This window comes from Poecilia reticulata, linkage group LG9, assembly GCF_000633615.1.
Source record: "Poecilia reticulata strain Guanapo linkage group LG9, Guppy_female_1.0+MT, whole genome shotgun sequence".
In the NCBI taxonomy this organism is placed as follows: Eukaryota; Metazoa; Chordata; class Actinopteri; order Cyprinodontiformes; family Poeciliidae; genus Poecilia; species Poecilia reticulata.
The window spans coordinates 18,095,704-18,113,856 of record NC_024339.1 but is presented as its reverse complement, the minus strand read 5'-3'; the positions used below and the strand labels follow the sequence as shown (position 1 = coordinate 18,113,856).

Genomic DNA, 18,153 nt, shown 5'->3' with positions numbered 1-18,153 from the left:
AAAAAAACAAGTTCAGTTTGTCATCGCAAACCCACAATGTTCAAGTTTGCAACAATGTGTCCTCCTGTGACCATCACCCCGAGGCTCAGCATGACTGAATTAGTAAAATTCTTCAATTGTAAGCTTACATTCACTTTACAAACAAATTGATCACACTTATTTAATGTCACTGAGCAAAACAACATACCCATAAGTCTTTTTCTCTGTTATACTGCGACTCAAGTGACACGGCCATGACAAGAAATAAGATAGAGAATGGTGTCTGTAAAGACCACAAACTGGGTTAATCCCGACCTTGTTAAACAAGCCAGTATAAATAGTCATGTACTAAGAAATAGATTAGTGAACAGAAGCAGAGAACTTTCTAGCTTGATCTGTCCCAACTCCACTCTCTCAAAATTCTCAGTTAGCTTTCTTCTTATCAGTTAGATCTTTAAAGTCAAGTCAGAAGTCATCACTCTCACATCCATCCATTATTTCTTCCTTCCTACCTTCCTTCTTTCTATCTCCTTCCATCCATTAAGCCTGTAGAAAATATCATCATCGCAATATCAGTCTGGGCATTATTCATATTGCAAAGGATTGTTTGGAGTGCCATCATTGTTGGCCAATATAACCAAAGTGTTATGAACATTAATTTTTCCATGCTAAAGTAATATTTAACCAGTTGAACAAATTTTCAGGACAGCAGATGATTATACTGGACACAGAGAAGAAGAAAAAAAGAACATATTACATTTCATATCATCATCACAATATTTACCAGTGTTATTGCCACTGCATGATTTTCTAATACTGGGCAGCCCTACCTTCCGTCTATCCATTCATCCATCCATCACCTTTTTTAAAATCATTTTTACCATGAATGTCAGTACTTCTTAAGTCAACACAAGCAAACCAAAAAAAGTGACCAATTCCAACTTGCACTCTCACTAGAAGAATAAAAAACAAGAGCAACAACAGCTGTAGTAGTTTCTTAGAAGCAGCAGTCATAGTAGTTGTGAATGCAGGTGTGCATACAGCCATAAATATGTGATGAAAGGCCTTACTGAGAGCAGAGACCCTATCTGACCCATGACAAGCCCCCCCTCTTTCCCTCTCATGCTCTTTCCCCTTGTGCTCTCCCTGTGCCCTGTTAGCATTTAGACAGGAGTAGGTTTCCACATAAGTTAGAAAGAGGGTTCTGTAAAATGATCAAAAAACTGAGAGAGAATGACAGAAAAGAGCGACAGAAAAAATAATTAAAGAGTAGAGTAGAAAGCTGATATGTGCCCAAAACAGCCCGACCCCCTGACACAAATGTGACACTCCAGCTGCCAACCGCTGCACCCCCCTAAATGAAGCATTACCATATCTATGGATACCCTCGCCCCCGATTATGCTAATCACCTGTCCGGCCCTTGCAACTCCTAAAATGGGTGTATTTAGCAGTCGGCTGGCTCCCAATGCAGCTTCTCCTGGGCCCGAGGTGTACATTCACACAGTCCTCAATGGGCAGATTCTTCCACGTTGTTGCCTTCATTCAAATCCCCAATCTCCTCTACCAACCCCCCAAATCCCATTTCCCCTCTGCCCCCCCAAAAAATCCCTTTCAACACCAATAGATTCACAAGGCAGCAGAAAGACTATAAGGTAGATGTAGAAGAAAACACTGACAGTAAAATGTCTGTTTTTGCAACATGTGCATGCATTTGTGAAGTAAATGTTGCAAGTAAAAGGGATACACCTTCATACCTAAACGAGAAATGGACGCAGCCGTCATTTCAAGGTGTTAACATTGTTCATCCTCAGCAGTTAAACTATATGACTTAAAACCATGCAGATGGATGGGGGGAGGACACATATCCTGTCAATGCCTGTAAATTTGAAATCAGGTAAGCTTTCACTGCCTCCCCCTTGCTGGATTTACAATCTTGTGATTGGCCCACTGCCCAGTCATAACAGACCGTGACATGAGCCTGAGCAGCCAATCTCAGCCAGCCATCTCTTTGTCATTTCCTGTAAAGATGGCCCATGATTGCAGGTATCCCAAAATCACACATTCCTGAGTGCGGAGAAAAAGGCAGAGGCAGAAGCAAAAAGAAAGCGAGAGGAAGAGCAAAAATTATCCTGAGAGCAATTCAATATTCCATAGTCCTGTCACCCTGGCTGACATAAACCAGCACAGTGCAGTAGGGTTAAACAATCTCCAATTCGTTTATACTTTCCTTCAAATTAGCCAAAAAGCTTCCTTGTGATGTAAAGTTTCTGAAGCTCTTCATTTTCTTTGGAGTTTTGCAGACCAGTAATGTCTGCCATAAATGCAACTTGATTCCGTCTTCTTTATTATGCATAAATCATCTGTAAGCTGCACAAATGACCTCTGTAGTCATTGCATCCTGGCTAATCTTTAAATTTCTTATATATCCAACCATTTGCTGATGTTCAACTAACAGGTTGCTTTGGTCGAATAACTTTAACTAAAAAATAAAAAAAGAAAAACATTTAAGAAAATGGCATTAATAGTGCCTGTTTAGAACATAGTTTAATGGTAATTATGTGAGGATCAAGTCCCCTATACCTAATAACACTTGCCTGAATACTGTTTCTGTCTTCTTGCTGACAGCCTAAACCCTTGGGAAACATCTTTGCATATACAGCATCTTTCATGACAACCAACAATCAAGTTCTGGGCTTTGACTCTGCTCCTGATATCCATAGTTTTCAGACAGTCATTGGTATTTTTTTGATCATTGTCAGCAGAATTTATGGAGGATTTTATAATGGTTAGCTCGTTTTAAGTAAAACTATTTGTTGTGATCCAGCCATGCATTTACACGTCTCCAGTGATCTGAGTCTATGACTTTTTGAAACCATGTCTAAGAGTGGTCCTTTTTGTGAACCCCCCCGTAGAGGTGTAAAGTACTCAACAGGTGTGAAAGTGCACATGTGCAGCATGCGCAGGGTTTATTCTACATTTGCATGTTCAGATAACAAAAACAATGGCGGATAGCATTGTGTTACTTAACCTGTTCAGTTTAACAAAATTTCTGATGCAGTAAAATGATCTCAAGTACTTGGTTCATCAAAGATGGGTTACTATTTTCCAGGGCTGGGCAGTCAGGACCCAGAAGGCCTTCTCCTGTTTTTTTTGTAAATAGTTTAATTTACCTGTGTATTATTTTCATAAGACTATTTATTACATCCTGTTCCATCCAATCAGATTTCAGTATCTATTTGTTGCCAGGGGCAGCCTAAATTATCTGTGCAGGGCCTTCAGATTCGGCAAAGTAGACCTATGTTCAGTAAACAATATAGAAGTGGAACGGTTATTTTAGCCAATCAGCTTTCAGATTCACCTCACACCATCTGCTTTTGAAGGCCTACAGTGATCTGATTAGATGGTCAGAGTGAATCTGTCACCCCAAAGTTTTGCTAGCAAACACATCTAAAACACATTGCCAGCAATCTGAACAATCTTTTCTGAACAACTGGACATCGTAAAAACCGTGGAGTCTCAGCCTTGAGCGGTGACACTTAAAGCTTCTGGAGCATTGCAGATAAAATCCCTAGAATTTGCTAAGGATACAACAAAGAACAGTGTATAGAAAAGGATGTACAGATGAGGTTTCTACGACGGTCACTGAAGTGTGTCCTGCGTAAAGACAGGAGGGTGGATTTTGTCTAAATACTCCACAACTGAGTGAGTATAATGTGCTTTATTTTTTCTGATTTTGGCACAGTTGGCTGTAATGTAGTAGTTTGGAGTTGTCTTAGTTGTATTTCTTGCTGTATTCACTCAATCTGAGAAAAAAAACACTCATAATTAATTAGGTTATTTGATAAAAATGTAAATGATGTATGTAATAATGCAGCCCCCTCTCTCTTCCGCCTTACCTTCCTCCGTCTCTTTGCACATAAACATTCTGTTGCAGTACAATGGCGATTATGTAAAAATATCAGAAGGAAATCGCCATTATTTTGTCTAACTTGTCTTCTCTCTCTGTTTACTTCGATTTACTTTAAGATCCATGTCATCACTCAGGACGCATTTAAATGCCCGGTCTGAATGGCACGAGCTGGAAGATTGAAATTAGATCATATGAATATGTGTGAATTCAACATCAGTTTTATTACTAATCCCATTCTGTTCTATTGCATTTTTTGTTTTTAATTGTATTGGTGGCTTGCATACTTGTTAGGGTGTTTTAATCACATGCTGCTGATACGATGTGGTATGTTATTTTAGCTATTTTAAATGGGAATAACAGTAAAGGAGTCAATATTTAGCTTCAAGAACAAAATTAGCATATTTTTGGTAAAATATTATATTCTTATTTAAAAGGTATTCTAAAAAATATTTTACATAACAATATGTTCAAGTATGTTTAAAAAAGCCTAAAAGGTTTTATAGAGTGTCCCAATTTATTTTATCTACATATTCATATTTTGCTCCTTTCCTATCCATTTAATGCCAATTACAAAATATTTCCTCAAGCTATTGCACGCTAGTTTAGTAAATTCATTTTTTGTAGTTGGGTACTATGAAAACAATCATGAAAAAGTCTAAATCTTACATATAGTTTAATTTACCTGTTTTGTTTTCATAAGACTATTTATTACATCCTGTTTCCAATAAGTTAGGTTCTGATCCCAGTTTTGCCATTTGACTCCTATTAAAACATAATAGATTATGATACTAAATCAAACTAAAACAACTCTAAGTGACCTCCTTTTGGTGAATGTTATTTATTGGAGAAACATAATCCCATTTCTGTCAGTAGAAGCCGAAAATAACCTTCCATCAGCAGTCAAAGCAGACTCAAAATTTCGCAAGCTCTTTTAGGTACAAAACATCCAAAACTGCAATTTTACAACATGGTAAAGGAGTATTTAGTCAGCTCTCCATGACATTTACCTTTAAAAATCTAACCAAACCGAAACATACATTTGCTGCCATTTTTATTGTTCTAATACAGACTCAAATTTAAACTGCAAACTCCTCAATCATCTGACAGAAAATATTTACTCTCTTTTCATGCCTTGCATGTGCTTGTGTGGTACTTTGCTGTTACTGCCAGATTCTGTGACGACGTGTTGCAGGAATTGCAATGAACTATAAAGCTATGTATGTAACTGCGGTAAGCCAGAGGGGCTGCATAAAATTCCAGCGACTAGCACACATACATACATGAAGACACACTTTGGATATGTTTGCAATAAAATTCTCCACACTGCAGCCTGAGATGAATCAATCCACACTCCAATCTCTCTAAGTCTACGGCAGATTCCGTGGCCAAAACACAAACACACTACTGCTACTATACTTCTTTCTCTCTACTCCAGAGCGCGCGCGCACACACACACACACACGCGCGCGCACACACACACACACACGCACACACACACAAATGTGCTCCCTCTCCTGTTTTGTACTTCTCCACCCTCCTGGCAGCCAGCACTGTGAGGGAGGGAAGAGAGGAAGGGAGAAGGAGGGTAGGGAAGGAGGGAGGCCAGACCACCCTGCTCTCATGGCAGGGCTGAGTGTTTACATTGCCGTGGCTCACTCTGTAATACATCTGGCATTCTGAGGCCACTCTCTCCAGCCAGGGAGGGGGGAGAGGCAGAAGAGGAGGGAGAAAAAAAGACGCTTGAGTAAAAGAGAGAGTCCTTTCTAGCAGTGGGGAAAGAGGAATAGAGGAGTAAAAGAAGGAGGTAAAGTTGGGGGGCATGGTGGTAACTTTCTACACAGTCTCATGTGGTCGGTCATTTGCAGGGCTCTGGTTTTTGAATAAGAGCGCCTGAAAGAATGCAGAATGTAAACAGAGCACTTGGAGGCATCTCAGGAAGTTGTTTGTGAATGGGAGTGTGCTCTCATTTGCAGCATGCGCGCACACACACACAAGCATACACACGCACACACACACACGGATAACTTCACAACTCGAAATGGCAATGCACTTTAACTTTCGGCCAGGTAGGGCTTTCAAATACCGGGGAGCCAACTTGAGAAAACATCCCTGCAAAACTCTGCTTACAGAACCATAGGCTCAATGTTCCTCCAACACCACGTCCCTCACCAATCTGCCTGCACTTTTCATCAACTCGTAATGTTTAACACAACCCACGCAGGAATGTTATTCCTTACACCAAGGGTTTAATCCTGTTTGTGGCTAACTGATAAACACACACTTAATTGAGTGCAGTTTGTATGAGCATCTGAGCGCGCAGCTGAAGAACTACCGTGCAAGAGCAAAACAGATGACACGAGAACGATAGGCGCCTACTGTGACTTCTCAGCTAACTGGGAAAAATATTGGGTGTGGGCACACTTTTTTGTGTTCTCAGTGCTTGCGGTTCTTGAATGAAAGCTTCAGAAGAAAAAAATACTGCAGTGGGGGGAGAAAAAAATATAACATGCACGACAGGAAGAAGAAAGAGATAAAAAGGAAAAAAAAACACTCACACAAAAAGGGACGTCTAATTAGCCTGCACTGGTCAACCACCTCGTCATTCACAGAACCAGAACCTCAAAGCCTCTCTGCGTGCAACAACAGTTTTAGAATGTCTGTGTGTGTGTGTGCGTGTGTGTGTGTGTGTGTGTGTGTGTGTGTGTGTGTGTGTGTGTGTGTGTGTGTGTGTGTGTGTGTGTGTGTGTGTGTGTGTGTGTGTGTGTGTGCGTGTGTGCGCGTGTGTTTGTGCACATGCATCCATGCATGTATCACTGCTTTTATGCACATCAAAAGCTGAATAATTCAACCATGCAAAACCACAATCGTCTCAGCTGAAGACGCCACATTCTGGGAGGCGCTCCCCCCTCCTCTTCATCTTTCTCCACGAGGAGTTTCTCTGCAAGCACTTAACATTAAAACTGCAGTCTTTCTCACTACCATTCCCACCAAAACAACCACCAACTTGGTCGGCTCTGCTGTTAATCACAGCATGCACAAAAGCGGAGCACAAAGGAAGTGGATGTGTCCTCATTATTAAGTGCATTGATTGATTATGTGGATAAATAATAATGAAATACTGCCATCTCACATATAATTTATTTCAATATAATTTTGTATAGAGCTGCCAGTGGCGCAGTTGGTAGAGCTGTTGCCTTGCAGCAAGAAGGTTCTGGGTTCGATGCATGGAGTTTGCATGTTCTCCCTGTGCATGCGTGGGTTTTCTCCGGGTACTCCGGTTTCCTCCCACAGTCCAAAAACATGACTGTCAGGTTAATTGCTCTGTCTAAATTGTCCCCAAGTGTGGGTGAGTGTGTGCATGGTTGTTTGTCCTGTGTGCCTCTGTGTTCCCCTTTGACAGACTGGCGACCTGTCCAGGGTGACCCTGCCTCTCGCCCGGAACATTAGCTGGAGATAAGCACAAGCAGCCCTCCCGACCCCACTAAGGGACAAGGGTGCAAGAAAATGGATGGATAATTTTGTATATTGCATCTTTTTTTCATGAACTGGGGTTTTGATCCCTATTTGGAGAAGTCAAAATAAGGAAAAATGACTGATTACAACTCGTACTCAAACCAAAATTTATCCATCAGCAATTTCCTGCTGAAACAAAATATTTACTGGCGTCACATAACCAGGACTACGAGCAGTTTATAAAGGCATCTTTTAAAATCATTGACTGCAATGGCGTGTATGAATAGTCTTAATCCAGGCAGACCTAGAACAGGTATGAACATGACCAAAAAAAGCAAAAGGACCAATTTGTGAAAGTGCAAAATGTTTACAGTGACTTTTTTTTTTGCAGTTCAGCAAAATACCCACTTTAATTACACACATCAGTCAAATTATTAGTAATGTGGTTTAATTTCTTGTTACCACACACAATAATGAGTCAATCACATGACAGCAACTCAATGCTTTTAGGCATTAAAGAATGGCTGAGGCGATTTGCTTAAGTTTGAACAGATCGTGGGTTTTAAGTGTCTAATGGTTGTTGGTTCAGAAAAAGCTGGTACAATTATTTCATAAAGTGCTTATTTTCACACACAACTGTCTCTCAGGTTTACAAAAAAAAAAAAACAATCTGAAAAAGAGAAACTACCCAGTGGTTATCCAAGACTTGCTTAAGATGAAAGACAGACCAACAGTAGCCCTAATAACCACTTGTGCAAACCAAGGACTGCAGAACACATGCAACACTGAAGCAGATGAGCTGAACCAGCAGATGACCACAGCTGATGCCCTTTCTGTCAGAAAAGAACAGGAAACTGATGCTGCTTCAAACACAGACTAGACAATAACAAATTGAAAACATTTTGCCTAATCCAATGAGTAGAAATCTCATTGGATTAGGCAATTAGGAATCATTGGATTCTCTGCTCAGATGGCAGAGAATCTGAATTTGGCATAGACCAACATGAAACAAGGAATCCATCCTACCTTGATCAGAAGCTCAGTCTGGTAGTAGTAGTGTAATGGTTAATGGGATATTCTTATTACACTTGCAACCCCTTGGAACTAAATCAGCATTACTTAAATCACAACAGTTAACCCCAGCATTGTAGTATTGTTACTGACCACATCTATTCTTTTATGAACAGATGCCTACTTCATGGCTATTTCATCAAGTTAAAACAGAATATCACAATTCAAAATGATCTCAAACAGGTTTGTTGAACATGACACTGTACTACAATGGCCTCTACCATCATCAAAGCTCAAACAAACTGAGGTGATACGGTACAACAAGTGTTTTTGATAATAGATGTGCAGGGCCAAAATCCCTGAAGTATGTTTCTGACACCTTGCTGAATCTATGGGACAAAGAATAAAGCATCTGTGGAGGTCCAATCCAGGACAAACAAGGTGTACATAAAAGTGTCTTATGACTGTATATTCTCTGAATTTAAAACACTGGTCACACACACCGTATATCATACAAAGAAATCTGCTTGGAACCATTAAAATCTGGGAAACTATAATTTATTTTCAGTTAGGGTGCTCATAAACATCAGTTCAAAGATTATACCTCAGATTTACTGCCCTCTGCTGGACAGTTCTTTTCACACAAAAATAAAATAAATGCCTTTTCAGACTCCCTTCTAACAGTCAGGTTCAAAAGATGGACCTCTTCACTTCAGTGCCTTGGTGACAGCTGCGACTTCTGCTGCATTTCTTGCAGCTCCCGCCCTGCAACCCCCTCTGCTGTGAGTCTTCACTCTGCACCCAGGCCACAGGGTGAGTATCAGGTGAGGTTTTAAATAGCGGGGCCTCAACGAGATGACCTCAGGGTCTCTGGAGTCCATGCCCGTGGCCCCTGGCCTCTGCACTTATGCACCCAAAGAAAGTGCTGCGGGACCCCGGGGCCTCTCGTCAGCCCGTAGCCATGAGACTACAATTCATGACTCTGTGCCCTCAAGTCCACACCATAAATCTGGGCAGTGTGAAGTCGTTTCAGCTTGAATTGGGACATTTCCGTGAATGCAATGACCTTCACTAGCGCCAAGAACAACTCCAGCTCATCTGTTTCATCAAGTTCAATCTATGCCAAGAGCTTGTAAACTTTTTACCCACTTCTTGCTACTTCTCTTTGCCAATCAGCAAATTGAGGCGCTCTCCCATTTCAAAGTCAAAGGTGCGGGGGACTTCAGTAGTACAGCAGGCCAATGTTTGTTTGATATCTTTTTAATGAGAGGCAGGCAATGGTTTTATTTTCTTTACAATTTGGCCTTGGCCTCTTGATACTCTGAGAGATACCATAATTTGCTATTTGTGGCCAGGAAGAACAATAAAGCCTTCGTGTTCCTCCAATCCATGTCTCTTTTCTCTGACAGTTAATCATTACACTGATTTGAAATCGAGGGTGCATCTTGAGTTGAACACTCGCCATGAGGCATTTTCTCCAAAGTTGACTCCAAGCAATGTTTGTGTGTGGGGGAGATCAAGATAGGACATCACAATACTACAACTTCCTGCTGGAGCTAATCATTTCCTGTGAGTGGCACAGTGAAAATAAACACAGAGCTTCTCAGCAGTGTGGAAGCATTCTGACCTAAATCACTTTTTTCAAAGAAAAGTGGACTTAAAATATCACTACCAGGAAGACATGAGTCCGTTACCGGTATATCGCAGTTTAAGTAAGTTATAAGTCCAAAACGTCAGAAATGTTCTGTAGCATAGTTTCTATATTTTAAAGTCCTATTGATGGGATGTCAGAGAAAGACCCGGAGAGACCAGGGTTTTTTCCAGCTTTATGGAGGGTAGCCTGATATAATCCTGCCCCACCCAAACCTATAACTGCCGGTCAACAATCTGAAAGAAAACAACAAAATTAATCTCATGCATAGAAGAAGATCAAATTCAAAGTAGGATTATCCATCACTCTTACAATGTTCCAAAACAGCCGGAGTTTGGGTACCACAGTAGATAGCTTGACCAATTAACCAACTAATTACTACTGATGAGCTTTTTATGCTTGTATTATGGTATAAAGGGCAGAACAAATGTATATTTTGCACAATATTCACTGAAATGTATTTTAGATTTTTAAAATGTAATACCAAAATTACAATAAAGATAATATTAACAGCAATATTGTAACTCATACTGAATATGAGTTACAAAAATAGCATTTAAATTAGCAGCAATAATGATAAGCATTTACTTTAAATTAATAAAATGTATTTTTGTTTTACATTTTTGCATAAGAAATTATATAGCATAAAAACATGTCATAATTACTTCAGATTATCAGGCTGTGAAAACTGAAGGAGCATAATCCACCATTCAACTTTAGATAAAATATTGGTCGTGCGACAGTCAAGAAGCCAGCTGCAGGCTAGACCAACTAATTAGTCAGCTAATATTAGCTCATTAGACTCCGAGTTACGCTGGAAGTCTAATTAGCTAATTGCACTTATATTGTTCACCTCACTATATGCCGCACCCACAAAGTAAAAAAAAAAACAAAAATCTGGAAACGTATGTCTGTCTATAAGTCTCACCAGGCTATAAGCCGCTGGCATCTCCGCCTCTCTCGCAGCCCTCCGTCTCCAACGCCGAACCATGGATTCGTTCACGCAGAGCTTGTATGCAGCGGCTATCGATAGAGTTCAACTTAAAAGCGGCATCACATGAACTTCTCCTGTGTGGTTTCCATGATGAGGGGGTATGAGTTTTCAAACATTTCTCAGTCGTGCCTGCTGCTAGCAGTATTCATGTATATGGCTGCTAGCATTACATGTGCTTGTTGTAAATGAAAAGCAGCACTTTCTTCTTTGATTTCCAATTTTGACTTCGAATTATTCACTTCCTGCTAAAGAGCCCCCTGGCGGTTGAAGAAAAATCCACAGAAAAACCGCACCGGGCTATAAGCTTATGCTATAAGCATACAGGGCTGTAAGTCCGGTATAAGCATACCGGTTCAAAGTGCGGGAAAAAAGTAGCGGCTTATAGCCCAAAAAATACAGTACTCTTATTATTTTTGATATTATACATAGTTTTTTCTTGTATTATTTTTCTATTTCTTTTCATCTACTTATTTTATTATCATTTTTGTACAGCACTTTGGTACAGATTTAAACCTGTTTTTAAAGTGCTATATAAATACATTTGACATTGACAAAATGTATAAAGAATATTATTTTGCATGGTATAAATATTCTTGCACTTGCAGTGGTAAACTTTGGTTATGTATTCTTTATATGGATCAAAAACAAAATACCAGACTTTGAACTTTATAATGAAAATAATCTAACGGTAATAATCAAATTTTTATATAGTCATAGGAATAACTCCTGTTATAGTGTTTCAATTAAATGCAGCTAGAGTATTTTTTGTTTCAAGTATTTCTAAATACAGTGCTTCTTGTTGAGGATCTTTTACTATCCCATACCTACAACCAATTCCTTATTGCTTGAAAGATAAAATACCGGCTGCGGCGTTGGCACAGGGGTAAACCGTGACCCACGTATGGAGGTCTTAGGCTGTCGCAGGTTCAAGTTCTGGCCTGATGACCTTTGCCACATGTCTTCTCCCTCTCTGACAGCCTGCTTTCCTATCTGACAACTGTCAAATAAAGGCCACATAGGGGCAACCTTTAAAGAAAAAAAATACCGGCCCCTCCATGTTTTCTCACAGTTCAGGGTGTATAAGGAGACAATCACCCCTTTGCACGAGTATGTGTCTCACTCCCAATTTCTCTCTGTCACTTTGTCTAATAAACAGAACTTCCTGTGTCTGAGCATTTATAAACAGTGCAGAGAGAGTGCAGTGAGAAGAGACAACCCCTGCTAATGCTTTTGCACGTGACAACACGTAGAATAAACACCCAAGACAAGTGCTGTATGCAGTTGATGGTGGACGGCTGGGGGATTCTGGCTACAACCAAGAAAGCAGGCAAGAATGAACCCCAAATGAAATCATGCAGAGTTCCAACAGTATTGTAGCGTATGTGCGTCTGTGGGCCACACAGCTTCCCTAGGCGGGGTCGTCCATGGGTCGCCTGCGGAGGGCAGTTTCAGATGAAACATAAACAGCTGGTCTGTCCTCTTCTCCTCTCGCCTCTTTTTCTTTTCGGATGATGGGCCAGTTCCCCCAGCACGGCCCAGCACAGGGCTCCGCGGTCCAGGCAGAACTAATCTATCCCTCAGCTGTGCAGTCTAATCTAAACAAACAGATCTCTCCCTACCAGCATCTGGAACCCCTCATGCACCGGGACCAAGGAAACCACCAAAGCACTGTCTCCTTGTCAGTGTATGTGTGTGAGAAGGTCCCTTTTTGTAATCCAAGTGTGTGTGCATTTTCACTAATGTTTCCTAGAGATCCCTTTACTACCAGTACCTGTTTCACTTGAAATTAGCTTGATTTTATAAAGATCAGACTGTTTGGTTGGGTTTGCAGTTTCAACAATTTTTTTTTGTGGTTGTCTTAAGAACAACAATAAATGTTAAGCGTGCTTCAGAAAACATGATGGAATGCAGTCATATCACAGTTGCTTATTTGCATCAAAACACAGTAAAAGTTGTAGTGAAGAAGCCAATTTGGTCATGAATAAGGGTTATTTTTTATGACAGCAATTGTTAGTGTCAGATTTTTGACTGTGTGCAGTGATTGAATTGTAGGCAAAAAAAAATGCATCTAAATGTATGACATTAAATCATTTTTATTAGCCATACTGGTCATTGCTACCAGACTATTGTAAGAATAAGAACAAAATTGTTTTCCTTGCCTCTTTTCGTTTCATATGCATAAACAAAGCGCTTTGTATCAACGTACCTAACCACTAAGAGTCCATTTGTTTATTACAATAAGTAACTACAAAATGCTTAAATCTTACTCAGAAGTTAATTTAGTTGTACGGTATATTCTGAAAAATGTCTGTCATACCCTTTTTCTATTGATTGTGATTCTAATTAAGGTAATCCATATGAGCTCAAAATTTTATCATATTTTGGGAATTTGCTGTGATTGCCTTTTTAGGCAAAAGGTACAATTGATGCACGGTGTACATTCAGACAGTGTTAGAGAACACAGAGCCTGCGAATAGCTCAAATCTGCAAATACCTGAGACCCATTTTCAAACAATTGTACTTGCCAATTTTAATAGTTCAAACACAAAATATACCCTAATACACATCAATTAGTACTATTAAAGAAGCTAATATCGGCAATATTTCATATCCATTCCCCAGTGGGGGTGGTAGGGGGGGCACAGCCAATCAGCACCAAGAACAAAGAATGACACTCCTGGATTGGCCGCTTTGCAAATGCCAGCCAATAGCTTGTTAAGTATCATTGCATCTAGGTACCTCACCATCCAAAGCTGCATTTTCTTTAAAATATTTCAGATATGCTCTACAAAAATAATCCACAAGTAGGTGAATCTGCAAATACTAAAGCCTGAAAAACCAGGGGTCCAAAAAATATTCTTAAAAAAAAAATCACCTTATTAAACTGGCTCCTTCATTCGAACAGTGTAATTCAGCGGTGCATGTTCCCAGATAAAAGGTGTACATAGAATCAATTAAAAATCATACTTTGAAACACATTTTTTTGATGTTCTCATGAAAATAATGATGAGAAATGGTTCAAATCCCATACGTCACAAACTCAACCACGCTGGAATTTTTGGGGATTTATAAACAACAACAATTAGAGTTTATCATTATTATGCTGGGATGAGTAATTGTGATGATATTGTGTATGATAACTTTAAAAAATAGGTAATTGAATGAAAATTTCTATTTCTGATTCCCAGTACCTGTCAAATGTAGTGAAATACAATAAACTACGACTCCTGTTCAAATCAAAATAACTAAGCATAGTCCTGGGGGTAAATAATATCTGTTAAATTTAACTTATTTTCCCACAATTCAGTGCAGCAAACTACAGGTATGAATTTAGAAAATTACTTTAAATTTTTGGTTGTAAAAGGAACTTTAAAATGTTTTAGTTGTTATGACAGGTGATTTCCTTTTGCATTAGAAACATCCATAAAACAACAAAAACTGCCAAAGTAGTAAACTGCAAAGGAACACAGTTTTTCATGCTACTAATGTTCAAACTATAACATTTTTACTATTCAGCAACATTTCCACCAAATATATCCATTAAGTTTAAAACGCCTTATAATATGCAAACAGATCAGATTCTGACTACTGAAAAATATGGAAAGTACACCAATAGTGCCAAAATAAGATTAATTTGCAGGCAAAATCTCATTTAGCAACAGTCATAGCGGAGCAACACAAAACTGTAGATCAATAAGTTGTCTGGAGTTGCATTAGTAGTGAATTTCAGCTTTCCATTTTTGTTTCTATAGGTTTTTGTTTAAAGAATCTAAATAAGTCCTTTTATCATTTTAAACATATATGTCACCCTGAGTGTACAGAATAAACCAAGAAAACTGGGTACTTGGTCAACTAGTGACCTTTATAGTTTCAGTCGCTTTTATGTTGTTTACAGGTACTTTAGTAATATGCAGTTGCTTGTACTGTTTTTAGATATTTTTATATTCACTGTGTAATATTTTGTTACTGTATTGTCGTAAAAAGAGAATTCCCACACTGTGGGACTAAGAAAGGAATATTCATTTCCACCAAATGGACTTTCAACATATACTTTAGTATCTGCTAAATTAGAGTTATTTTCTTTAGTCTGCTCACAGTCTATAATAGAAAAATACTATTATTAGACTCCAGTAGGAGGTCGATCATAGTTATGTTGGTTTTATCAGGGGTCATAATCTGTCATATCACATATAAGTCAATAAACAAAACTGGTTTACAATTGTATTAAATAGAAACATAGAACCATACAAAGAAAATATGATAATAAAATATGATAATTAAAATTATTAATTTTTAAAAATGATAGCAAATGTTTATTTTGCCTAAAAAAAAAACATTGAAATGCCAGAAAGACTGAACAGATTTATCCTAACAGCTAAAATATATTTTCTATCACTCCGCCATAACATTCTGCATTTCCTGTAACGCCTTCTCGCCCCGGTCCTCCTGATCGTGGTTCTGGCATGTGAAAACTGTGTGATCCTCTGAGTACAATCAGGAATGTGTGTTTGAAGAGGCTACTTTCTGCACAAAACGTGATCCAACTGCGCCTGCGCAATGCATTAGAAGACCACTGTCTGCCAGACCCCTGCAGCAGCACGCAAGGATGGGCTAGGTCTGCAAGCCCAGGGGAAGAGGTTGGGAGTCCGTCCGCTTTGACGCTTAAGCTTAAAAAACGTGGATTGTTTTCACATAAAAAAGGAATGAAAGAATAGTATAAAGGTACAAAAATGTATGCAAAAAAATATTAATTCATTTATTCAAATATACAGTTCAGTTCCAAATAGCAGATTCTGTCTTTTCATTCATGAGTGGAACAGCCAACTTGAGCCATATGTACAGGAATGCAGATCAAAGAGGGAGAAAAAAACTCAGCCTCATGCCTTTACCCCCAAAGAACCACCCATGCATACACTCTCTTTCCCTCTTTTAAATTTCTTCATTTGCCTAAATTCTCTATAAGAAAACAAGAAGAAAACTGAGTGACACTTCCACCATAGCTCCTGTCCGTGCTTTGCTATTTCCCTGCAGCCAGAAACAAATCTTTTTGGAAAGTTGAGAGCTGTCCAAAACAGGACCACACACACAGCCTCTGAGCCTTCAACTGCTGGGGGCTGGCTCTCACACACACCAACACATACACACACTCACAAAATGGCGGCTTTGACAAAAATTTCCTCAACTCCAAGGGCTGCTTATGAGCCTAATTACAACCTTCTTCACGGGTGACGTTATTGTTACCTCTTGCAAATCCAACACAGTTTCGCTCGGCCACTTTCCAAGACACAAACTTTAAACAATTCTCCTTAAAAGTCTTTATAGCTGGTGATTTTCGTACATACACTCAAGAAACTGTGCGACTTAACAAAAAAGCCCATAGCCAAACATCGTCTTACCTTCCACCCAGAGTTTCTCCACATCCGTTTCCAGATTAGCTGCCCTTAAACCCACGGCAAAAGCTCCAAAAATCATAAGGCCCACAACCAAAAACTTTCCACAGTTCTTTTGTATGTAACAGCCGAGTCTGAATAAAAATCTCTGGAACTTCGCTCTCAGCCACAGAGGTGCTTTCCTCCCAGTCGCCTTCCCCTGTGATAAGACAAGAGAATGAAATTACTGCCAATGAAAGCAAACCGATTACACTTACCTGACCAGATCAAAGCCATTGGAATACAGAAAAAGAGGTTATTTACACACATGATGTGCATAAAGTAACAAATTTTACCCACAAAAACACATCTGAGGGGGAGTTAATGTTGAGTAAAGATGCACCAATCAGACTTTTCCAGGCCAATACAGATGTGTTATTTTTTTTCTTAGAACTTTAACATATAGAAGCAGAAAAGAAAGATCAGTTTCAGATATAATATTTTGGTATCTGACCTGCTGATCACAGATCGGAGGCGATCAATGAAAAATTGATTACCTCAATTTTTCTGAGGCAAACATACGAACGGCAACCACACGTCGGCATAATCTGATTTCTGATCCATTGATCAGCACATCTTTAGTCATTAGGATTCAATTTGATAATGCACGTGAATGGATTTCTAAACAATAAATCTCTTTATTGACCCATCATACCCAAACATACACATATTGGTTGTACATAGAGTGCTGTCATTTCACAGCTGCAATAATAAGCTATGGATAGAGTGAAACTGAACAGTTTGAAACTGGTTTCCAGCTGGATGTCGATGGAGGTAAATGATGGGAAAGAACCGTCAGCTTGGCCTCAATCATTTCATGAAGATCTGCAATTACGTACAAACTGGTGTCCTACTATACAGAAATGGTTGACTCCAATAAATAATATCTACTAACAGGACATGATTTTTGGTCTGCTCAGGGGTAATAACCTATTGTATTGTACAAACGTGGACTATCCTTAATAACTGATTATATTTCTCCAAAGTTTTTAAATATACTTCACTAGAACAAAGAAAAAGAAGTACTTGATCATTATTTATGTATTGGATACAAAATTATCTATTTACTGGTTCTGAATGGAAGTAGACTTCTGAGTGAAGGTCAATGCATGGCTATAAGAATATAGTTTCCAAATAATGATTCCAGAAACTTTTGTGATTCCAATATTGAACATACTGATTTTGTGATTAGATGTATCATGCAGCTCTACTGTCAACTTATAATAAGTCTGTGGGGTTTTGACTTAATCTCTTTAGCCATTTATTTATGCCTTTAAAAGAAAAACTCAACAGGAGTTTTATATCTGAGAGCTTGAAACTTCAGTTATAAACACATGGCAGATATCCCACTGCACAGAGACTATTGTATTCTAAAGGGAAGCAGTCTATGAACTGTCCCTGGGGTGGCTTTCACTTCCACCGTTGCACGCCCCACACATCAATAGGTGATATTAAATACCCTGAAGAGTGCATGTGGTTAAAACCCACAAATACCACCACACACGTTCACACACACACACAGACACACACACACACACACACACGCACGCACACAGACAGGCAGACAACCCTTCTCCCTGTGGAGCTGGCCGTGTGTTCCGGTCTGCATGGGGAGTGGAGAAGCCAACACAAGAGAGAGAGAGAGAGAGAGGACGTGTGTGTGTGCGGGTGCGTGCGTGTGTGTGTGTGTGTGTGTGAGACCCTCTGAATCAAACTTGAGATATG

The 18,153-nt window shown here is 39.3% G+C and overlaps 1 protein-coding gene across 2 annotated transcripts in view; it reads right to left on the bottom strand.

Moving 5' to 3' along the window:
• Positions 1 to 18,153, bottom strand: part of ptch1 (patched 1) — a 63,838-nt gene that overhangs the window by 44,618 nt on the left and 1,067 nt on the right. For both annotated transcript variants that reach the window (XM_017306869.1, XM_008418343.2), the window contains exon 2: positions 16,396 to 16,588. In XM_017306869.1, the coding sequence (XP_017162358.1) occupies positions 16,396 to 16,588 (193 nt within the window). The remainder of the gene's footprint in view (positions 1 to 16,395; positions 16,589 to 18,153) is intronic.